Source organism: Mustela erminea, chromosome 1, assembly GCF_009829155.1.
Source record: "Mustela erminea isolate mMusErm1 chromosome 1, mMusErm1.Pri, whole genome shotgun sequence".
In the NCBI taxonomy this organism is placed as follows: Eukaryota; Metazoa; Chordata; class Mammalia; order Carnivora; family Mustelidae; genus Mustela; species Mustela erminea.
Window position 1 is genome coordinate 11576895 of NC_045614.1, and position 25775 is coordinate 11602669.

General features: G+C 39.8%; 1 protein-coding gene across 1 annotated transcript; it reads left to right on the top strand.

Moving 5' to 3' along the window:
* The first annotated feature begins 469 nt into the window (after nucleotides 1-469).
* LOC116568222 (olfactory receptor-like protein OLF4) lies at nucleotides 470-5939 on the top strand. Its single transcript, XM_032303744.1, has 2 exons — nucleotides 470-1380; nucleotides 5840-5939. The coding sequence occupies exons 1-2, from the start codon at nucleotides 470-472 to the stop codon at nucleotides 5937-5939; spliced, it is 1011 nt and encodes a 336-aa protein (XP_032159635.1).
* The last annotated feature ends 19836 nt before the right edge of the window (nucleotides 5940-25775 follow it).

Consider the following 25775-nt stretch of genomic DNA (forward strand, 5'->3'; position numbering starts at 1 on the left):
CTTGACTGAACACCCAACATAACACCTGACATATTCTCTCCCTTAACCTGCTTTTGTTCTGTTCATATCATCTCTCCCCATCTCATGATTATTTAATCGTTATATATGCATCTACCCTATCACCGTCATTGAATTGTAGGGACTTTTGCTTTTCAACACCCACTACTTTATGACTAGAATTTCCAAAACATGGTCAACATTGTATATATTTTTCAAATGCATGAAATGTTTTCTTACTGAAACTGTAAAATACCCGACCTTTTGGGAAAACATTGGATGTTGTGATGAAAATTCCTAATCAGAGAGGATTAGGGATCCTCTTAAGGGGCCCAAATTCATTCACAAAATACTGTGATTACTTTCTTGACTGTAAAACAAAAATTGTTGCATTTCCACAATGTGAGCAAGGACTATTTGTGTAAAAATTAATTCTGTTACTTCTCACTGTGCTGGTAGTCACCTACAACACATGGACCCAGAAAACAACACAGGAATTTCAGAGTTCCACCTTCTTGGATTTACAGAGAAACCAGAACTGCAGCCCCTCATATTTGGGCTTTTCCTCTCCATGTATCTGATCACTGTGTTTGGAAACCTGCTCATCATCCTGGCTGTCAGCTCTGACTCCCACCTCCATACCCCCATGTACTTCTTCCTTGCAAACCTGTCTTTTGTAGACATCTGTTTCACCTCCACCACTATCCCCAAGATGCTGTGGAACATCCAAACTCAGAGCAAAGTCATTACCTATGCAGGCTGCATCACACAGATGTATTTTTTCATACTATTTACAGGATTAGACATGTTCCTCCTGACAGTGATGGCTTATGACCGCTTTGTGGCCATCTGTCACCCACTGCACTACACAGTCATCATGAACCCCTGGCTTTGTGGACTGCTGGTTCTGGTATGTTGGATCCTGAGTGTCTTTCATTCTTTACTACACACTTCCATGGTGTTGCGGTTGTCCTTCTGCACAGAGGTGGAAATCCCCCACTTTTTCTGTGAACTCAATCAGATGATCCAACTTGCATGTTCTGACACCTTTCTCAATAATATGGTGATGTATTTTGCAGCCATGTTGCTGGCTGTTGGCCCCTTCATTGGTATCCTTTACTCTTACTCCATGATTGTTTCCTCCATATGTGGGATCTCATCAGCTCAGGGCAAGTATAAAGCATTTTCCACCTGTACATCTCACCTCTCAGTTGTCTCTTTATTTTATTGTACGAGCCTAGGAGTGTACCTTAGCTCTGCTGCTACCAAGAGCTCCCACTCAAATACAGTAGCTTCGGTTATGTACACGGTGGTTACACCCATGCTGAACCCATTCATCTACAGCCTGAGAAATAAAGACATAAAGGAGGCTCTGATGAGATTCTCTAGGATGACAGCTCTAAAAGGGATAATTGTTCTGGCACTGAAGACGTGCCCATGAGTGCGGGGCCCAAAGCCTGATCCAAATGTTGAGATACATTGATCAGATTGTGGAAGTGGAACATCCCTCTTCTATTTTTTTTTCTGGGAATTTCTATTTTTTTAACCTCTCTGCATAATTTACATAACTCAGTTTATTAAGCTTTGTGATAACTCTGATATCCAAGAGATTTTCCCTTTGTCATTATCCTGTTCTCTCAATGTCATTCCTAATCTCAAATGTGAAATATTTGGATATTCTCACTTATTCAAAGGACTCCATGAATCTGTTAAGAATTATTTCTTCTTGGGCCTTCTGGGTGGCTAACGGGGTTAAAGCCTCTGACTTCAGCTCGGGTCATGATTCCAGGGTTCTGGAATTGAGCCCCACATTGGACTCTCTGCTCAGTAGGGAGCCTACTCCCTCCCAATGCCTCTCTGCCTACTTGTGATCTCTGTCAAGTGAATAAATACAATCTTTGAAAAAAAAATCTTCTCAAATTAAATACATCAGGATAAGTATAGTTTCTTTAGTTTGACTGAATACTACTCCTATGGAAAATCTACTCTTGCCCACCAGGGCTATTTATGTAAATTTATAATAGAGGAAATTCTAATACCACTGTGCTTCCCTCTCATGAACATCATTCCTTTGTATATTGTTATCTTTACTGTTCTGTCTGAGAATGGATATTTAGATATACTGGTGATGGTAGCTGTTCATGGAGATTTTTCTACACATTAGGATCCTGTTGTTACACAGCTTATGTTCATCATGCCTACCATAGTCTTTAGGGGAAAAAAAAGATAGTAAAATACATTCTCCAAGTGGAATCTATACAGAAATGGATAAAATAGAATGATAATATATGGCCTTATAATCAACTTTGGCTTTAAGTGTGATAAAGCAAAATATTAAAGCATACATTTGTTATTGGCACTTCATCTATTCATTGAATTATGGAATATCAGAATCCATTCTAAAAGAATGCTCATTAAGATGAAAAAGTGATAGACACGTTTGGGGTTTTATTAAATTATTTTCTGGATTCTGGTCCTTCCATTTCTCTAAATGAAGTATTTCCCACTATTCAAAATTTTGCCATAACCTCTAAAGTGTCAGTGAGTAAAGAGTATCATTATCATACATTATATATCATCCTCATAACTATGGCTGACTTACAAGCAAGCTTGGATTCCTGTCCATGATGTGACCTAGAGTCACAAGTTTTGTGCACACAGACTTGTCCTTCCAACTTTTCCATGTTACCTCAAAGAGGCCTCAATGGAGTCATTTTTATTTTTTATTTATTTTTTTAGATTTTTTTTTTATCTGAGAGAGAGAGAGAGATGGAACACAATAACGGGGAGTAGTAGGCAGGGAGAGGGAGAATCAGACTCCCTGATGAGTAGGGAGCCATGCAAGAGTGGATCCCAGGGTTCTGGGATTCTGACCTCAGCCGAAGGCAGCCACTTAAGGTACTGAGCCACTAGGCATCCTGGAGTCATTTTTATAATACATGAGATAAACTTGAAGAACAGAGTTCTTGAAAGCTAATTTCAAGTATCAGAAAAAATTCTTAGAATAAAAAGAATCAGATAATTACAAATGCTATGTGTTCTCCCTGAATTGATTATTATAACACTTAGCTATTGGTACATACAAAACACCCTAAAACAAAATGGATTAGTATAGGGGTGCCTGGATAACTCAGTTGGTTAAGCATATGCCTTTGGCTCAGATCATGATCCAGGGGTCCTGGAATTGAGCTTTCTACTCAGCAAGGAGTCTTTTTCTCCCTCTACTTCTTTCACCACCACCTGCCACCATGCTCCCTCTCTAGGTTATGCGCTCTCTCTCTCTCTCTTTCTCTCTCTCTCTCATGTAAATAAATGAAATCTAAAGAAGAAATGGCTAATATAACGTCTTTATTATAGAAGGGGACTGTAGGGTAGGCAGTTGTTCTGATCTGTGCAGGGCTTCTCATGAGTCTGAAGTCAGTTTTGACTCTCTACATTGTGTTTCTAAGGGTCATCAGAGGCATGTTGCTATAGTGCTTTTCCATCTTGAACCAATTCATGCAGTTTTATTCCTTTCAAATATGTAGGTAATTTTGGGGAGCCTCGTGCCTAGAAGGGGTTAACCCAATAAAGCAACAGTTCTTGGAACCTCTTCAACCGAGGACTTTCACAGGTGGCGAGCTAGAGTGCCACCGTTTTTCCCTGGTGATTGTTATGAGAACATTGTAAGGTTTGGCTTGTTGCCATTGCCGCTGCTGTCTCAAGACTAAGTTAATAAGGCTCCTGTGTTTTGTGAATATTGAGTTATGGCCTAGGTGTCCAAACCACGAAGGTCAAGGCTGTCTGATATCTCTGCATGGCCTGCTACTCTCAGGCCAAAATAGAAACTAGCACCAGATGTACAGGAGGTGATTCCCTTACTGTGTGGTATAAATCAAAACTCTGCTAAATAAACTTTGGCACTATGGGACATCCTCCTTGGTGCTCCTCCTGCCCCCATCTCTTTGACTCTTAATTTCTTTTCACCATCCTCTTACCCTCACTTTCCTGGTCGGTATGTCGTGCTGGCCATGACAGGTAATCTTCTAAATACAAAATAAATGAGTTTATGAAATGTGAATGGCCTTAATTTATTTCCACTATTTTTTTTTATAAACATATATTTTTATCCCCAGGGGTACAGGTCTGTGAATCACCAGGTTTACACACTTCACAGCACTCACCAAAGCACATACCCTCCCCAATGTCCATAATCCCACCCCCTTCTCCCAAACCCCCTCCCCCCAGCAACCCTCAGTTTGTTTTGTGAGACTAAGAGTCACTTATGGTTTGTCTCCCTCCCAATACCATCTTGTTTCATTGGATCATTTCTATAGTTTGTTATTTCCACTATTTTAACATGCAGATGTGAACCTTTGCTTTTCCACAGTTGGAAGAGACCTCTCTCACCTGGACAGGGGTGGCTCAGCTACCTGTGCTCCAGATCTGCCCTGAGTCATAAGCACTACTAGAATTTTTTAAATTCTCATTAATTTACTGGAGCATTATTACATGTGATAAACTGTACATGTTTAGGTATACAACTTTGGATGTGCTATGGTGAGTGCTGTGAAGTGTGTAAACCTGGCGATTCACAGATCTGTACCCCTGGGGATAAAAATATATTATATGTTTGTAAAATAATAATAATAATAAAATCAAGTATGTAAAAAAATGTATACAACTTTGGGAATTGAAAGAATCACTAAAAAATCATGGGTACATACAGCATTATTCCATTTCCATAGAACTCAAGAAGGTGCACAGAAAGCTCTAACTACTTCAATTTTTTTTAATTTATTATTTCTTTTCAGCATAACAGTTTTCATTGTTTTTGCACCACACCCAGTGCTCCATGCAATCCATGCCCTTTCCAATACCCAACACCTGGTTCCCCCAACCTCCCACCTCCTGCACCTACAAAACCTTCAGGTTGTTTTTCAGAGTCCATAGTCTCTCATCGTTCACCTCCCCTTCCAATTTCCCTCAACTCCCTTCTCTCCATCTCACCTTGTCGTCCATGTTATTTGTTATGCTCTCTCTGCTTGACTTATTTCACTCAGCATAATCTCTTCCAGTCCCATCCATGTTGCTACAAAAGTTGGGGATTCAAGTAATACCCCTAATGCGAGAGCATCCTTCCTGATGGAGGCATAATACCCCATTGTGTATATGGACCACATCTTCCTTATCCATTTGTCCACTGAAGGGCATCTTGGTTCTTTCCACAGTTTGGCGACTGTGGCCATTGCTGCTATAAACACTGGGTTACAGATGGCCCTTCTTTTCACTCCATCTGTATCTTTGGGGTAAATATTCAGGAGTGCAATGGCAGGGTCATAGGGAAGCTCTATTTTTAATTTCTTGAGGAATCTCCACACTGTTTTCCAAAATGGCTGCACCAACTTGCATTCCCACCAACAGTGGAAGAGGGTTCCCCTTTCTCCACATCCTTTCCAACACATGTTGTTTCCTGTCTTGCTAATTTTGGCCATTCTAACTGGTGTAAGGTGGTATCTCAATGTAGTTTTAATTTGAATCTCCCTGATGGCTAATGATGATGAACATTTTTTCATGTGTGTGATAGCCATTTGTATGTCTTCATTGGAGAAGTGTATCTACTTCATTATGCAATTGTTAGGGTGTAATCCCTCCACCTTTGCTTTCAGAAAAGGCAATTCACCTTGCCTTCAGAAAAGGCAATATTGAATCATAAACATAACTTCAAGAGATGTTTTAAGGCAAGAAGAAATGTGAAATACCTTGTTGGGTCCAAAGAAGCTTAAGATTAAGAGTTGTGTGTATGTAAATGTATGTATATTCATGTATATATTTATTTCAAGAAAACACACTCACATGCATGGATGTACATGCACAAGGTTCATAACCCTCATTATAACTCATTATACTTGTCTATTGTGTTGAAAGAAAGCTTGAGAGAAACTTGGAGGGTAAATGAATGAAAAGAATGAGCACTTGCTTTCACGTGGACTGCTAGGAATGTAGAAATTCAGACCCCAAAATTTAGAGAACAGGTGGCCTGAATTTTCACAATGTATCACTTTTCTTACCTACGTGCCCAGAGGCCTCAAAGACAAAACCACACTGACATTATGCAAGGAGAACTCCTCTGTACCAGCTAATTGGGCTGAGTATCTCCAAAGTGACTTTAGATTTAAATCTCATGATTATAACATTTCACTATAAAGACATTCTCTGTCAAAAAGCCATGTCAACATCCTGGCAGAAGACCCACAAAATAAGTTTTTTGTTGATCTGACTGCAGTAAACTCTTCAATGAAAAAAAAATGTATATATTTTTTTCTTATCCTTAAGGTAGGGTATCAGCACAAAATGCCCTTACCCAAAGAAGGTAAGTGAATGATTTGAGAGGCTTAAATTAAGCTTCTTCTTCTTCAAAAAAAAAAAGTATTGGAGAAATGTCTTTGTCCCTTTTTATTGCTGCTATCACCAATTACCACACTGAGGGGTTAATAGAAACAAATTTATACTCTTCTAGTCCTTGAGGTCAATGCAATGCAAAAATGAATCTTTTGGGGCTAAAATCAAGATGTCTCAGCAGGCATGGAGGTTTCTCAAAATGTTGAAAATAGAACTACTGGAGGGGGGAAAAGATGGCGGGGAAGTAGGAGGAGGCGCCTTTTCAACCTGTACCCCAAAGTGAGCTGGTTACCTACCAAAGAACTCCAATCACTCATGAAATCAGCCTGAGATCAGAATTATACACGTCTGGATCTCTACAGGGCCAGAAGATGCCAGTGGGCGAGAAAAGTGGTGTGGGAATGGTGAACTAATATCAGAAGATAAACAAAAGGGGGAGGGAGCCACCAGAGGTGACCTGTTGGAAAGTAATACCCCAATAAGAGTGAGAGTGCCCTGCGTCTGGGGACCAGCATTAACTTGGAGACTGGTTGAAAGCACTCCAAAAGAGCAAAGGATCACAGTGGGGAAATTGTGGGAATCAGGGCAGCTAGGGACAGGGGCTTAAGTCCCCAGTCCCAGGACAGCCTCCCCTGGCACTGAGCCAGAGAGAGTGCGGTGGAGAAACCAGCTCTTGGTCCCTAGCCTGCCAGTGCGCCCGAGAACGCATGGTCTCTGGCTCCTGTGAGGGCATGGGAGACACACCAGACAGCAGAACACTGGAGCCCTGCTATAGAGCCTGAGATGCATGCACCCCTCATCCTCCCCTGAGAGAGGTAGAAAGGCCCAGCCAGCGCCCTTTGATATGCGCCATTGTTTCAGAGCCTAAGATGTATGCCCCAAATTTTACCCCCAGAGAGGTGTGCGAAGGCCCAGCCTGGTGCTTTCAGACCTGTGCCCGGTTCTCAGAGCCTGAGACCCCCATGTGACCCACAGCCTCCCCTGAAAGAGGTGCGCACAAGCTGGGCACTCTTAAACCCAGATAGACCAGGCACTCCCAGCCTGGGGCCAGTGGGAAAATCTCAGTGTGCAATCACTGCTTGGAACCTCTCTGGCAGTCTGGAGCTGCCCAGACAGCCACCACTGCCATGGCTTTGGGTAAAAGCAAAAGATCCTGCATCCCCAGGGACCGCGACTTGAAACTTGCTCTGCCAGTGGCCAAGGGGGAACTTATTTGGGCTCTGCAGCCAGACTGAGGCTTCTTTCTGAGAGGGAGGTCAGAGTGCTATTTGTTTTCCTTTAAAACTACAAAAACCATCAAAAGCGGTCAAGGTGAGAGAAAAAAAAAGTGAACAAACATAAAAACCGTCAGAGAATGAAAGCCTGAAAAAAACCAGTTTCCTCAGAGCCCACCCTCTTGAGGGGGGAGGGAGGACTTAACTCAGGGAACATCATTGACTCACAACCCACGTGGCAGGCCCCTCCCCCAGAAAACAAACCAAAAAAGAAAAAGAAAAAAAAAGGACGACAAGAGAACAACCACCACTACTTCATAGGAAAACTTTTATTTTTTACTCATTCCCACTACTCTGGTTCATTTTTTTTGTATATAGATAATTTTTTTAACCTATTTACCATCACAGTGTGCTGTCCAGTACATCAAATTCCATAATAACATTCTAACCTGAACTTTTTGATACATACACCTGTGTTTTTCTTTTCCATTTCTATCTTTTGAATTTCTTTTTTTTAATTGTAGTTTAGTCTAGCTTATTCCTTTTTATTTTTATTTTCTAATATTCATATAGAGTTAAACTTCAAAGTAGTCCCCTTTTCCCAATCAATACTACCCATATAGGTAAACCAATTTTTAATATCCCTTTATCTTAGTTGAATCCTTTAACAAAGATATCAAGATACATCCAGGAAGAATCAAATCAAACTTCCTCGCCCACACTGAGAATGGATAACCACTCTCCCATCTTTTTATTCCACCACTGTTTCTATGTTTTTGTGTTTGTCCTGATAGTATATAAATCTTACACTTGGGGTTCTTTTTGACAAGGTGCTTCCTTTATTTACATATATTTTTATTTCTCTTGTCATATACTTTTATCAGTCTCTTTGTTTGTCTGCATTTGTTTGTATACTTCCTAAATCTTACCTTGGGGCCCATTTGGGCTGAACCTTCTCTTTAATCTTCCCTTTCTTTCCTGTCTCTCTCTCTCTCTTCTTTTTTTTTTTTTTTTTTTTTTTACTTTTCTTTTGTCTCTCGTTTGGGTGGGGAATCCTGATCGCTCAGAAGTGTCCCAGGGTGCACCTTGACTGCACCACAGTCAATACATCGAGCTATATCTGTTCAGTCATCTCTCACCAAAATGACTAGGAGGAGGAATGCCCAACAGAAGAAAAATACAGAGGATGGACCTTCTGCAACAGAGCTAACGGCTATCAACATAGACAATATGTCAGAGAAGAAATCAGGCTAACAATTATCCAGGCAATATCTAGGTTGGAGAAAGCCATGGATGACCAAACAGAATTGATTAGGGCTGAGCTGAAAGCAAACAGAGATAATGTTCAGAATGTTAGGGCAGAGCTTAAAGCTACCAAGGCTGAGGTACACAATCCTCTCAATGAGTTCCAACCTAATCTAAAGTCTCTCAAAGCTAGAGTAACTGAGACAGAAGATAGAGTTAGTGATCTGGAGGACAAACAGATAGAGAGAAAGGATCAGGAGGAAGCCTGGAACAAACAGCTTAGAAACCACGAAAACAGATTCAGGGAAATAGATGATGCCATGAAGCATTCCAACATCAGAATTATTGGAATCTTTGAAGGGGAGGAGAAAGAAAGAAGTCTAGAAGATATAGTGGAACAAGCTCTTCATGAAAATTTTCCCAATCTCGTGAATGGAACCAGCGCTCATGTACTAGAGGCTGAATGGTCTCCACAAAAGATTATACATTCCAAAAAAACATCACGACAACTGATAGCCAAATTGAAGAGACATAATTGTAGGTATAATCTCTCGAAAGCCTCTAGGACAAAGAGTCTCCTTACTTACAGAGGAAAGCCCATCAGAATAACGTCACACCTGTCCACAGACAGACCTGGCAAGCCAGAAAGGGCTGGCAAGATATATTCAGGGCACTAAATGAGAAGAACAGGCAGTCAAGAATACTTTATCCAGCAAGACTGACATTCAAAATGGATGGAGAGATAAAGAGTTTCCAAGACCGGCAAGCCTTAAAGGACTATGCAACCACCAAGCCGACACTGCAGTAAATATTAAGGGGGGTTCTATAAAAGAAAAAAAATCCTAAGAATAGCATTGAACAGAAATACAGAGACAATCTACAGAAAGAAGGACTTCAAAGGTAACTCGATGTCAATAAAAACGTTTCTATCAATAATCACTCTCAATGTGAATGGCCTAAATGTGCCCATAGAACAGCACAGGGTTGCAGATTGGATAAAACAACAGGACCCATCCATATGTTGTCTACAAGAGACCCATTTTGAATCTAAAGATACACCCAGACTGGAAGTGAAGGGATGGAGAAGAATTTCTCATGCCAGTGGACCTCAAAAGAAGGCTGGATTAGCGATTCTTGCATCATATAAATTGGATTTTAAACTAAAGACTGTAGTCAGAGATACAGAAGGACACTACATAATCCTTAAAGGGACTATCCACCAAGATGATATAACAATTGTAAATATCTATGCCCCCAATATGGGAAGAGCCAATTACATAAGAAAACTGTTAATCAAGATAAAGAGTCATATCGATATGAATACACTAATAGTAGGAAATCTTAACATGCCTCTCTCAGAAATAGACAGATCATAGTAGCAGAAAATCAATAAAGAAACAAGAGCACTGAATGACACATTGTAACAGATGGACCTCATAGATATTTGCAGAACATTCCACCCTAAAACAACAGAATACTCATTCTTCTCAAGTGACCATGGAACCTTCTCCAGAATAGACCACATACTGGGTCACAAATCAGGATGCATCCGATACCGAAAGACTGAGATGATTTCTTGCATATTCTCATATCACAATTCTTTGAAACTGAAACTCAATAACAAGGAAAAGTTTGGAAGGAACTCAAACACCTGGAAGCTAAAGACCACCTTGCTTAAGAATGCTTGGATCAACCAGGAGATCAAAGAAAAACTGAAACAATTCATGGAAACCCATTAGAATGAAGACACTTCGGTCCAAAACCTATGGGAAACAGCAAAGGTGGTCCTAAGGCAGAAATACATAGCCATCCAAGCCCCTCTCAAAAAAATTAATAAATCCAGAACACAGAAGCTGTCTCTACACCTTAAAGAACTGGAGAATCAACAATAAATCAAGCTCCACACGTAAGAAGGGAAATAATCAAGATTGGAGCTGAGATCAATGAGGTAGAAACCAGAGATACAGTAGAATGTATCAATGAAACTAGAAGCTGGTTTTTTGAGAAAATCAATAAGATCGATAAACCATTGGCTACACTAATCCAAAAAAAAAAAAATAGAGAAAGCACAAATTCAAAAATTATGAATGAAAAGGCAGAGATCACAACTAACACCAAGGAAGTAGAAACAATCATCAGAAGATATTATCAACAGTTAGATGCCAATAAGCTTAGCAACCTAGATGAAATGGTTGCATTCCTGGAAAACTATAAACTCTCAAAATTGAACCAGGAAGAAATCGACAACCTGAATAGACCGATATCTAGTAACGAGATTGAAGCAGTGATCAAAAACCTCCCAATAAACAAGAGCCCAGGACCTGACGGATTCTCTGGGAAATTCTACCAAACTTTCAAAGAAGAAATAAGACCTATGCCCCTGAAGCTGTTTCAAAAAATTGAAGCAGAAGGAAAACTTCCAGATTCTGTCTATGAAGCCAGCATCACCCTGATCCCCAAACGAGGCAAAGACCCTATCAAAAAGGAAAATTTCAGACCAATATCACTGATGAATATGTATGCTAAGATTCTCACCAAGATCCTAGCAAACAGGATCCAACAGTACATTAAAAAGATTATCCACCATGACCAGGTGGGATTCATCCCTGGGCTACAAGGATGGTTCAACATTCGCAAATCAATCAATGTGATAGAACAAATTAATATGAGAAGAGAGAAGAACCACATGGTCCTCTCAATAGATGCAGACAAAGCATTTGACAAAATCCAGCATCCGTTCCTGATTAAAACGCTTCAAAGTATAGGGATAGAGGGAACATTCCTGAACTTCATCAAATCTATCTATGAAAAAATCACAGCAAATATGATCCTCAATGGGAAAAAGCTTGCAGCCTTCCCGTTGAGATCAGGAACAAGACAAGGATGCCCACTCTCACCACTCTTGTTCAACATAGTATTAGAAGTCCTAGCAACAGGGCGCCTGGGTGGCTCAGTGGGTTAAGCCGCTGCCTTCGGCTCAGGTCATGATATCAGAGTCCTGGGATCGAGTCCCGCATCGGGCTCTCTGCTCAGCGGAGAGCCTGCTTCCCTCTCTCTCTCTCTGCCTGCCTCTCCATCTACTTGTGATTTCTCTCTGTCAAATAAATAAATAAAATCTTAAAAAAAAGAAAAAAGAAGTCCTAGCAACAGCAATCAGACAACAAAGAGAATTAAAAGGTATCCAAATTGTTAATGAAGTAGTCAAACTCTGTCTCTTCGCAGATAACATGATTCTTTAATGGAAAAACCAAATGACTCCACCCCCAAACTACTAGAACTCATATAGCAATTCAGCAACGTGGCAGGATACAAAGTCAATGTATAGAAATCAGTGGCTTTCTTATACACTAACAATGAAAATACAGAAAGGGAAATTAGAGAATCAATTCCATTTACTATAGCACCAAAAACTATAAGATACCTGGGAAATAAGCCTAACCAAAGAGGTAAAGAATCTATACTTGAAGAACTACAGAACACTCATGAAAGAAATTGAAGAAGACACAAAAAGATGAAAGACAACTCCATGCTCTTGGATCGGAAGAATAAACATTGTTAAAATGTCTATACTGCCTAGAGCAATCTATACTTTTAATGCCATTCCGATCAAAATTCCACTGGTATTCTTCAAAGAGCTGGAGCAAAGAATCCAAAAATTTGTATGGAATCAGAAGAGACCCCGAATCGCTAAGGAAATGTTAAAAAACAAAAATAAAGATGGGAGCATCACGTTACCTGATTTCAAGCTTTACTACAAAGCTGTGATCACCAAGACAGCATGGCACTGGCATAAAAACAGACACATAGAGTAGAGAGCCCAGATATGGACCCTCAACTCTATGGTCAATTAATCTTCAACAAAACAGGAAAAAATATACACTGGAAAAAAGACAGTCTGTTCAATAAATGGTGCTGGGAAAACTGGGCAGCTATATGTAGAAGAATGAAACTCGACCATTCTCTTACACTGTACACAAAGATCAACTCAAAATGGATAAAAGACCTCAACATGAGACAGGAATCCATCAGAATCCTAGAGGAGAACATAGGCAGTAACCTCTTTGATATCAGCCACAGCAACTTCTTTCAAGATATGTCTCCAAAGGCAAAGGAAACAAAAGGGAAAATAAACTTTGGGGACTTAATCAAAATTAAAAGCTTCTGCACAGCAAAGGAAACAGTCAAGAAAACAAAGAGGCAACCCACGGAATGGGAGAAGATATTTGCAAATGACAGTACAGACAAAAGGTTGATATCCAGGATCTATAATGAACTCCTCAAACTTAACACACACAAAACAGACAATCCTATCAAACAATGGGCAGAAGATATGAACACACACTTCGTCAATGAAGACATACAAATGGCTATCCGACACATGAAAAATGTTCATCATCACTAGCCCTCAGGGAGATTCAGATTAAATCCACATTGAGATATCATTAAATCCACATTGAGTTAGAATGGCCAAAATTAGCAAGACAGGAAACAACATGTTTTGGAGGGGATGTGGAGAAAGGAGAACCATTTTACACTGTTGGTGGGAATGCAAGTTGGTGCAGCCTCTTTGGAGAACAGTGTGGAGATTCCTCAAGAAATTAAAAATAAAGCTTCCCTATGACCCTGCCATTGCACTCCTGGGTATTTACCCCAAAGATACAGATGGAGTGAAAAGAAGGGCCATCTGTACCCCAATGTTTATAGCAGCAATGGCCACGGTCGCCAAACTGTGGAAAGAACCAAGATGCCCTTCAATGGACGAATGGATAAGGAAGATGTGGTCCATATACACTATAGAGTATTATGCCTCCATCAGAAAGGATGAATACCCAACTTTTGTAGCAACATGGACAGGACTGGAAGAGATTATGCTGAGTGAAATCAGTCAAGCAGAGAGAGTCAATTATCATGTGGTTTCACTTATTTGTGGAGCATAACAAATAGCATGGAGGACATGGGGAATTAGAGAGGAGAAGGGAGTTTGGGTAAATTGGAAGGGGAGGTGTACCATGAGAGACTTTGGATTCTGAAAAACAATCTGAGTGGTTTGAAGTGGGGCAGGTGGGAGGTTCGTGTACCAGGTGGTGGGTATTATAGAGGGCATGGATGGCATGGAGCACTGGATGTGGTGATAAAATAATGAATACTGTTATGCTGAAAATAAATATAAAATTAATTTTTAAAAAATGAAAAGAAAATAGAACTACCTTATGACCCAGCAGTTGCACTACTGGGTAGTTACCCTAAAGATACAAACGTAGTGATCCAAGGGGCACATGCACCCGAATGTTTATAGCAGCAATGTCTACAGTAGCCAAACTATGTAAAGAACCTATATTTTCATCAACAGATGGATGAATAAAGAAGAAGTGGTATATATACACAATGAAATACTATGCAGCCATCAAAAGAAATGAAATCTTGCCATTTGCAAGGATGTGGATGGAACTAGAGTGTATCGTGCTTAGTGAAATAAGTCAATCGGAGAAAGATAGCTATCACATGATCTCCCTGATATGATGAAGTGGAGATGCAACATGGGGGGTAAAGGGGGTAGGAGAAGAAATATGCAACAAGATGGGATTGGGATGGAGACAAACCATAAATGACTCTTAATCTCACAAAAAAAAAAAAAAAACTGAGGGTTGCTGGGGGGAGGGTGGTTGGGAGAAGGGAGGTGGGGTTATGGACATTGGGGAGGGTATGTGCTATTGTGAATGCTGTGAAGTGTGTAAACCTGGCGATTCACAGACATGTACCCCTGGAATAAAAATATATTATATGTTTATAAAAAATAAAAAAAAATTTTAAAAATGATGTCTCAGCAGGACACAGAGAGCAGTAATTTCTTCCACATTATGTGATTCTGAGGCACTATGTATTCTCCACAAAAATGAATATCCTTCCAAACTCTTCTTGGCACGTGAAAAAGATCTTCATTAGGTTCACCCTTTTTTGTGTGTGTTCAGTTAGCCAACATATAGAACATCATTAGTATTTGATGTAGTGTCCAATGATTCATTACTTGCATATAACACCCAGTGCTCATCACAACACACACCATTTAAGATTTACTTATTTATCTGATAGAGAGCAAGAAAAAGGAATGGGGCAAAAGGAGATTGAGAGAGAATCTCGAGCAGACTCCTAGCTGAGCATGGAGCCCAAAGTTGGGGTTCACCCCTGGAGCTGGAAATCATGATCCAAGCTGAAACCAAGAGTTGAAAGCACAACTGAATGAGCCACCCAGATGCCCTTAGAGTCACTTTTTAACAATTATCCAAAATTAACTTTAATAACTGAATGATTAAAAATGTTGCTGCATGGCAAGATATCCTAAAAACAAATGGCTTGCTATAATATCTATACTATCAAGTGAAATTGTATGGTGATGGATTGTTCTAATCTTTGTTGCTTTCCTCAAGAGTCTTGAACCAACTGTGTGTCAGCTGGGGGAGATCTGCTGATCTCTTCTGGGAATCCTAATATACCTGGGGATTAGCTAGCTTGTTGTGGCTGAGCTATGGTGGCCTTGGCTTTTACAGCTTAGCCCTGCTCCACCTGTCCTCACTTCCTCTAGCAGCCCACCTAGCTTAATCCCCTTTTTCAAGACAGAGTTCCAAGAAAGAGCAGCAGAAATGCACCAAGGCTCTCAGGTCCACTGTCACTCCTACCATATTCTGCTAGCCACAGCAAATAAAAAATCCTAACCCAGCCCAAATATAAGGCAGAGGAAAAGTCTTCACCACTTGAGGGAATGTGTTGGTCACATTGACAAAGACAGGGCTATAGAGAAAGATGAGGATCTAGGGCCATCTCTGAAAATAGTCTACCCCTGGTGTGAATTACAATCTGAAAGTTTTCATTTCCACTTTCCCTTTCAGCAGTGGAATGACCTCAGAGAAGACACTGAGACTGAATTATGTGTATATGGGGCTGTTATGGAAATTCTCCTTCACAGGGTCAGGCTTTCCCCCAAAGGAAAATATTTACCCCTTGCCTAGTGATTACCATTTCTACTCTAGGAAAAGATCAAATAAATAAAATCTTGTCATTCCAGATTCCTCAGAGAACAGGGACCTTGTATGTAACTCACTGATTAATGGAGCTAAGAACGGTTGCATCACTGATCCTATCTTCTTGGTATCCTTATGTAGATACTGTTTTCCTATTGACATATTCATAATGGTTTTCATCCTGGTACTGTGTTTTATTTATTTTTTTATGGGGAGTGCTCCACTGGAAGGAGGTGACATTTGAAATGCAAATAGAAGACAGAGACATAAGAATATTTTTCCACATTTACCCACTTTTATCGAAATACAATAGACAAACAAAAATTGTGAAAGTTGGAGGGCGGCCAAATGGCAGGGAAGTAGGAGGAGGCGCCTTTTTAACCTGTACCCCAAAGTGAGCTGATTACCTACCAAAGAACTCCAATCACCCATGAAATCAGCCTGAGATCAGAATTATACACATCTTGATCTCTACAGGGGCAGAAGACGCCAGTGGGCAGGTAAAGCGGAGTGGGAATGGTGGACTGATAATGGAAGATAAACAAAAGGGGGAGGGAGCCACCAGAGGTGACCAGTTAGAAAGTAATACCCCAATATGAGTGAGAGTGCCCTGCGTCTGGGGACCAGCATTAACTTGGAGACTGGTTGAAAGCACTCCAAAAGAGCAAAGGATTGCGGGGGGGGGGGGGGGGGGGGGGTTGTGAGAATCGGAGCGGCTAGGGACAGGGGCTTAAGTCCCCAGTCCCAGGACAGCCTCCCCTGGCGCTGAGCCAGAGAGAGTGTGGCGGAGAAACCAGCTCTTGGTCCTTAAGCGGCCAGCGTGCCTGAGAACACATGGGGTCTGGCTCCTGTGAGGGGATGGGAGACGCGCCAGAAGGCAGAACGCTGGAACCCTGCTATAGAGCCTGAGATACTCATTCCCCACATCCTCCCCTGAGGGACAAAGGCCCAGCCAGTGCCCTTTGATACGTGACATTGTTTCAGAGCCTGAGACGCCTGCACCAAACTCTCCCCCCAGAGAGTTGCACGAAGGCCCAGCCTGGTGCTTTCGGATCTGCGCCCCGTTCTCAGAGCCCGAGATGCACGCGGGACCCACAGCCTCCCCTGAAATTGGTGCACGTAAGCCGGGCGCTCTTAGACCCAGAAAGACCAGGCACTCACAACCCAGGCCAGCAGGAAAATCTCAGTGTGCGATTGCTGCTTGGAACCTCTCTGGCAGTCTGGAGCTGCCCAGACAGCCGCCACTGCCATGGTTTGGGTACAAGCAAAAGATCCTGCATCCCCAGGGACCGCGACTCGGAACTTGCTCTGCCAGTGGCCAAGGGGGAACTTATTTAGGCTCTGCAGCCAGACTGAGGCTTCTCTCTGAGAGAGAGAGGTCAGGGTGCCATTTGTTTTCCTCTAAAACTACAAAAACTGTCAAAAGCAAAGTGAGAGGAAAAAAAAAGTGAAACCACCAGAAAACAAAAGCCTGAAAAAAAACAGATCCTCAGAGCCCACTCCCTTGAGGGGGGCCGGGAGGACTTAACTCAGGGAACATCATTGACTGAAAACACAAGTGGCAGGCCCCTCCCCCAGAAAAAATACCAAGAAAGAAAAAAAAAAAAGAGAAAAAAAAAAGGACGACAAGAGAACAACCACTACTTCATAGAAAAACTTTCATTTTTCACTCGTTCCCACTATTCGGGTTCATTTTTTTTATATATAGGTAAATTTTTAACCTATTTACCATCACAGCGAGCTGTCCAGTACATCAAATTCCATAATAACCTTCTAACCTGAACTTTTTGATACATACACCTATGTTTTTCTCTTGCAATTTTATTTTTTGAATTCCTTTTTTTTATTTTATTTTAGTTTAGTCTAGTTTATTCCTTTTTATTTTTATTTTCTAATATTCATATAGAGTTAAACTTCAAAGTAATCCCCTTTTGCCAATCAATACTACCCCTATAGGGAAACCAATATTTAATCCCCCTTTATCTTAGGAAAGTTGAATCCTCTAACAAAGATATCAAGATACATCCAGGAAGAATAAAAAATAAAAAAACTTTCCTCGCACACACTGCGAATTTATAACCACTCTCCAATATTTTTCTTCCACCAGTGTTTCTGTGTTTTTGTGTTTGTCCTGATAGCATATAAATCTTACACTTGGGGTTCTTTTTGACAAGGTTCTTCCTTCATTTGCATATATATAGTTTTTTTTTCTCTTGTCATATACTTTTATCAGTCTTTTTCTTTGTCTGTTTTTGACTGTCTACTTTATAAATCTTACCTTGGGGCCAATTTGGTCTGAACCTTCTCTTTCAACTTTCCTTTCTTTCCTGTCTCCCTCTCTCTTCTTCTTTTTTTTCTTTTCTTTTCTTTCTTTTCTTTTCTTTTCTTTTTTTTTTTTTTTTTTTGTCTCTCTCTTTTTCTTTTCTTTTTTTTTCTTTTTTTTTGTCTCTCGTTTGGGTGTGGAATCCTGCTTGCTCGGAAGCGTTCCAGGGTGCACCTTGACTGCACCACGGTCGATACATCCAGCTACATCTGTTCAGTCATCTCTCACCAAAATGACTAGGAGGAGGAATGCCCAACAGAAGAAAAATACAGAGGACAGACCTTCTGCAACAGAGCTAACAGCTATCAACATAGACAATATGTCGGAAAGAGAATTCAGGCTAACAATTATCCAGGCAATAGGTAGGTTGGAGAAAGCCATGGATGACCAAACGGAACTGAGTAGGGCCGAGCTGAAAGCGATGAGAGATGATGTTCACAATGTTAGAGTGGAGCTTAAAGTTACCAGGGAGGACGTTCACAATGCTCTCAATGAGTTCCAATCTAATCTAAATGATCTCAAAGCTAGGGCAACTGAGAAAAAAGATAGAATTATGATCTGGAGGACGAACAGATAGAGAGAAAGGATCAGGATGAAGCCTGGAACAAACAGCTTAGAAGCCACGAAAACAGAATCAGGGAAATAATGATGGCATAAAACATTCCAACATGAGAATTATTGGAATCCCTGAAGGAGAGGAGAATGAAAGAAGTCTAGAAGATATAGTGGAACAAGTTCTTCAGGAAAATTTTCCCTCACGAATGGAACCAGCATTCATGTACTAGAGGCTGAATGGTCTCCACCCAAGATTATACATTCCAAAAAAACATCACGACAACTGATAGTCAAATTGAGCAGTCATGATTGTAGGTATAATCTCTTGAAAGATGCTAGGGCAAAGAGGCTCCTTACTTACAGAGGAAAGCCCACCAGAATAACATCAGACCTGTGCACAGAGACCTGGCAAGCCAGAAAAGGCTAGCAAGATATATTCAGGGCACTAAATGAGAAGAACATGCAGTCAAGAATACTTTATCCAGCAAGACTGACATTCAAAATGGATGGAGAGATAAAGAGTTTCCAAGATCGGCAAGGCTTAAAAGGCTATGCAACCACCAAGCTGACCCTGCAGGAAATATTAAGGGGGGTTCTATAAAAGAGAAAAAATCCTAAGAATAGCATTGAACAGAAATATAGAGACAGTCTACAGAAAGAAAGACATCTAAGGTAATACAATGTCAATAAAAATGTATCTATGGACATTGGGGAGGGTATGTGCTTTGGTGAGTGCTGTGAAGTGTGTAAACCTGGTGATTCACAGACCTGTACCCCTGGGGATAAAAATATATGTTTATAAAAAATAAAAAATTAATTTAAAAAAATGTATCTATCAATAATCACTCTCAATGTGAATGGCCTAAATGCGCCCATAAAACGCAACAGGGTTGCAAATTGGATAAAACGACAGGACCCATCCATATGTTGTCTACAAGAGACCCATTTTGAACCTAAAGATACACCCAGACTGAAAATGAAGGGATGGAGAAGAATTTTTCATGCCAATGGGCCTCAAAAGAAGGCTGGGTTAGTGATTCTCATATCAGATAAATTAGATTTTAAACTAAAGACTGTAGTCAGAGATACAGAAGGACACTACATAATCCTTAAAGGGACTATCCACCAAAATGATATAACAATTGTAAATATCTATGCCCCCAATAGGGGATCAGCCAACTACAAAGGAAAACTGTTAATTAAGATAAAGAGTCATATTGATATGAATACACTAATCGTAGGAGATCTTAACACGCCTCTCTCAGAAATAGACAGACCATCAAAGCAGAAATAAAGAAACAAGACCATTGAATGACATATTGGACCAGATGCACCTCATAGATATACACAAAACATTCCACCCTAAAGCAACAGAATACTCATTCTTCTCAAGTGCACACGGAACCTTTTCAAGAATAGACCACATACTGGGTCACAAATCAGGACTCAACTGATACCAAAAGACTGAGATGATTCCCTGCATATTCTCAGATCACAATGCTTTGAAACTGGAGCTCAGTCACAAGGAAAAGCTCAAAAGGAATTCAAACACCTGGAATCTAAAGGCCACCTTGCTTAAGAATGCTTGGATCAACCAGGATATCAAAGAAGAACTGAAACAATTCATGGAAATCAATGAGAATGAAGACACTTCTGTCCAAAACCTATGGGGTACAGCAAAGGCTGTCCTAAGGGGGAAATACATAGCCATCCAAGGCTCCCTCAAAAAAGTTGAAAAATCCAGAACACAGCACCTGTCTGTACACCTTAAAGAACTGGAGAATCAACAACAAGTCAAACCAACTCCACACATAAGAAGGAAAATATTCAAGATTAGAGCTGAGATCATGAGGTAGAAACCAGTGATACAGTAGAATGTATCAATGAAACTAGAAGCTGGTTTTTTGAAAGAATCAATAAGATCAATAAAACATTGATCACACTAATCCAAAAGAAAAGAGAGAAAGCCCTAATTCATAAAATTATGAATGTATTATGCCTCCATCAGAAAGGATGAATACCCAACTTTTGTAGCAACATGGACGGGACTGGAAAAGATTATGCTGAGTGAAATAAGTCAAGCAGAGAGAGTCAATTATCATATGGTTTCACTTATTTGTGGAGCATAACAAATGTCATGGAGGACAAGGGGTGTTAGAGAGGAGAAGGGAGTTGGGGTAAATTGGAAGGGGAGGTGAATCATGAGAGACTATGGTCTCTGAAAATCAATCTGTGGGATTTGAAGTGGCGGGGGTGTGGGAGGTTGTGGTACCAGGTGGTGGGTATTATAGAGGGCACAGATTGCATGAAGCACTGGGTGTGGTGAAAAAATAATGAATACTGTTTTTCTGAAAATAAATAAATTGAAAAAAATAAATAAATGTTAAAGAAAAATTTAAAAAAAATTATGAATGAAAAGGGAGAGATCACAACTAACACCATGGAAGTAGAAACAATCATCAGAAGTTACTATCAACAGTTATATGCCAATAAGCTTAGCAACCTAGATGAAATGGATGCATTTCCGGAAAACTATAAACTACCAAAATTGAACCAGGAAGAAATCAACAACCTGAATAGACTGATCTAGTAACGACATTGAAGCACTGACTAAAAACCTCCCACAAAAAAAAAAAAAAAAAGAGCCCAGGACCTGACATATTCCCTGGGGAATTATACCAAACTTTCAAAGAAGAAATAACACCTATGCTCCTGAAGCTGTTTCAAAAAATTGAAGTAGAAGGAAAACTTCCAGACTCTTTCTACGAAGCCAGCATTACCCTGATCCCCAAGCCAGGCAAAGACCCTACCAAAAAAAGAGAATTTCAGACCAATATCACTGATGAATATGGATGCTAAGATTCTCACCAAGATCCTAGCCAACAGGATCCAATAGCACATTAAAAAGATTATCCACCATGCCCAGGTGGGATTCATCCCTGGGCTACAAGGATGGTTCAACATTCGCAAATCAATCAATGTGATACAACAAATTAATAAGAGAAGAGAGAAGAACCACATGGTCCTCTCAATTAATGCAGAAAAAGCATTTGACGAAATCCAGAATCCGTTCCTGATTAAAACGCTTCAAAGTATAGGGATAGAGGGAACATTCCTGAACCTCATCAAATCTATCTATGAAAGACCCACAGCAATATCATCCTCAATGGGAAAAAGCTTGCAGCCTTCCCGTTGAGATCAGGAACAAGACAAGGATGCCCACTTTCACCACTCTTGTTCAACATAGTATTAGAAGTCCTAGCAACAGCAATCAGACAACAAAGAGAAATAAAAGGTATCCAAATTGGCAATGAAGAAGTCAACTCTCTCTCTTTGCAGACGACATGATTCTTTATATGGAAAACCCAAAAGACTCCACCCCCAAACTACTAGAACTCATACAGCAATGCAGCAATGTGGCAGGATACAAAGTCAATGTACAGAAATCAGTGGCTTTCTTATACACTAACAATGAAAATACAGAAAGGGAAATTAGAGAATCAATTCCATTTACTATAGCATAGTTTAAACATACAACTTGGTGATCACTACATATAGTTAGTAAATACATCCATCACTTCACAAAGTTATCATTTATTTTTGTTGTAGGAACATTCACTATGTACGCTGTTATCAACATTCAAGTATACAACATAATAGAATTAAGTGTATTGACAATGTTGTACATAAGTTCCCTGAACTCATTCATCTTATAACTGTTTGTAGGTTTTCACTAGCATCTTCTCATTTTTCCAAACCCCAGGCAAACATCAACCTACTGTTTGTTTCTTTTATTTTAAATCTTATTTATTAATAGAGAGAATGAAAAAAATAGAGAGAGAGTGAGTGAGCACGAACAGGGGAGTATCAGGCAGAGAAAGAAACAGGCTCTCTGCTGAGCAAGTAGCCTGATGGGAGATTCAGTCCCAGGCCCCAGAATTATGACCTGAGCCAAAGGCAGACAATTAACCAACTGACTCACTCATGCATCGCCTACTCTCTGTTTCTGAGTTCATATTTTTGAATTTTATTTATAAGAAAGATCACACAGTAATTGTCTTTCTCTGACTGATTATTTCACTTAGTGTAATGCCCTTGGATTCTTCCATGTTTTAGCTAAGGAAAGGCTGTCTTCCTCTTTTTTTAATTTGTTGAATTCCCTTGTACTGATATGCCATCATTATTAATTCCTCTGTTGATGGATACTGGGCTGTTTCCATGTCTTGGCTATTGTGAATAATGTTACACTGGATGTAAGGACACAGATATCCGATATGTTGACAAATATGTGGGAATTAAATCACTCCCACCAATCAATAAATGCCATACACCCCATTAATAAAATGAAATAGAAAAATCCTATGATCATCTCAATACATGCAGAAAAAAAGCTTTTGACAAAATACAACATCCTTTCATGATTGAAACAAAACAGAACAACAACAACAACAAACAAACAAACAAAACCTTCAACAAACTGGGTATATGAGGAACATACGTCAACATAAAAGAAAAACGTATATGACAATCCCACAATAACATTATATCAGTGTTGAATGGTTATAAAACACTTCTCTTTGGGATCAGAAGCAAGACAAGGGTGTCTATTTTTACCCTTTCTTAAAGTATGACAATTTTCAATGTCATTGATTTATTTTTAATTAGGGCAAGCATCAAAACTTTGTCCTTAGATTTATGAGTGGTTTTGTTTTTAAAGATTTTTTATTTATTTATTTGACAGACAGAGATTACAAGTAGGCAGAGAGGCAGTCAGAGAGAGGAAGAAGCATACTCCCTGCTGAGCAGAGAGCCTGATGTGGGGCTTGATCCCAAGACCCTGGGATCATGACCTGAGCTGAAGGCAGAGGTTTAACCGACTGAGCCACCCAGGCAGCCCCAGATTTATGAGTGTTTAATCAATCATCTCTTTTGTATACATCTATTAGATTGAATGTGTTGTTCAATTCTTTAATTGAAGTTCTGTCTATTCTGTTATTAAGAGATGTTTATTAAATTTTCCCACTGTGGTTAGAGATTCCTCTGTTTTTCCTGGGAGTTTTGCCAGATTAGTTTTTATATTTATAAACTGTGTTATTAAATGTATGCAAATTTGTACTTATTATTTATACCTGATAGATGGAAACGTTCTCTGTAAAAATATAGTCTTTCTCTCTAGGATGAAACTGGAGGGGATTACGCTAAGCGAAATAAGTCAAGAAGAGATAGACATTTATATTTTTTTAAAACACTTCTTTTTTGTTTAAAAGACTTTATTTATTTATTTGACAGAGAGAGATCACAAGTAGGCAGAGAGAGAGGAGGAAGCAGGCTCCCTGCTGAGCAAAGAGCCCGATGTGGGACTCGATCCCAGGACCCTGAGATCATGACCTGAGCCAAAGGCAGCGGCTTAACCCACTGAGCCACCCAGGCGCCCGAGATAGACATTTATTATATGGTTTCAATCATATGTGGAACATAAGCAATAGCACAGAGGATCATAGGGGAAGGGAGGGAAATCTGAAGGGGGAGAAATCAGAGAGGAAGATGAACCATGAGACACTATGGACACTGGGAAACAGACTGAGGGTTTCAAACAGGAGAGGGTGAGGGGAGGGCATTACAGGGTGATGGGTACTAAGGGAGGGCATGTGTTATGATGGGCACTGGGTGTTATACACAACTAATAAATCACTGATCACTACCTCAAAAACTAATGATGTCCTAAATAAATAAATTAAAAAACAATGAGATACCATTACACAACTATGAGAATGGCTAAAAGCCAAAACACTGAAAACAATAAATGATGCCAAGGATGTAAGCCAATGGACACTTATTCACTGCTGGTCAGAAGGAAAAACAGTACAGTCACATGAAGATGGCTTGGCAGTTTCTTGCAAAGTTAAGCATAGCCTTACTGTACAATCCAACAATCATGCTTCTAGGTATTTTCCCAAATTTATTGCAAATTTATGCTCCCATAAAAGTTATGCAGTTCCCAACAGGTGCTAAGTTGTTTGGACACAAGCAATTAACAAAGAATTTGTTTTGCTTCTAGGGGCACCTGAGTAACTCAGTCCTTAAGTGTCTGACTTTAGATCACATCATGATCCCAGAGTCCTAAGATTGAACCTCACATCAGGTTCCCTGCTCAGTGGAAAGCCTGCTTCTCCCTTTCCCACTCCAGTTGCTTGTGTTCCCTCTCTCACTGTCTCTCTCTGTGTGTCAAATAAATAAATAAAAGTCTTTTTAAATTTTTTTTTTGCTTTTCTTATGGTTTAGGATGACTATGAGAAAATTACTGAGACCCTGAAGTCATCATTAACTTCTGTGAGAACTCTTAACAAAAAACTACAATACTTATTACAAGAAAGCAAGAATAGCTTTATTATTAACAGACATAATAAACATTAAAGCACTCTCACCACTCTTATTCAACAAAATCCTAGCTATCAATCAGGTGAGATAAAGAAATAAAAAGCATCAAAATTAAAAAAAGGAAAGAAGTAAAATTGCATATTTATTTACAGATAATAGGAAATAAGTATATAAAATTCTGTAGACTCAACCATTATTTATTTTTATTTTGCTCATTTTATTTAATTTGTTTATTTTTTAATGTTTTAAATTTATTTTCAGTGTAAGAGTATTCACTTTTTTTGAGAAAATAAATTCTTTGTTTAATTTTTTAAATTAATTTATTTATTTTCCGCATAACAGTATTCATTGTTTTTGCACCAACCCAGTGCTCCATGCAAACCGTGTTGTCTCCATACCCACCAGCAGGTTCCCCCTACCTCCCACCCCCACCGCTTCAAACCCCTCAGATTGTTTTTCAGAGTCCACAGTCTCTCATGATTCACCTCCCTTGCAATGTCCCTCAACTCCCTTCTGTTCTCTAACTCCCGTTGTCCTCCAAGCTATTTGTTATGGTCCAAAAATAAGTGAGACCATATGATAATTGACTCTCTCTGCTTGACTGATTTCACTCAGCATAATCTCTTCCAGTCCTGTCCATGTTGCTACAAAAGTTGGGTATTCGTC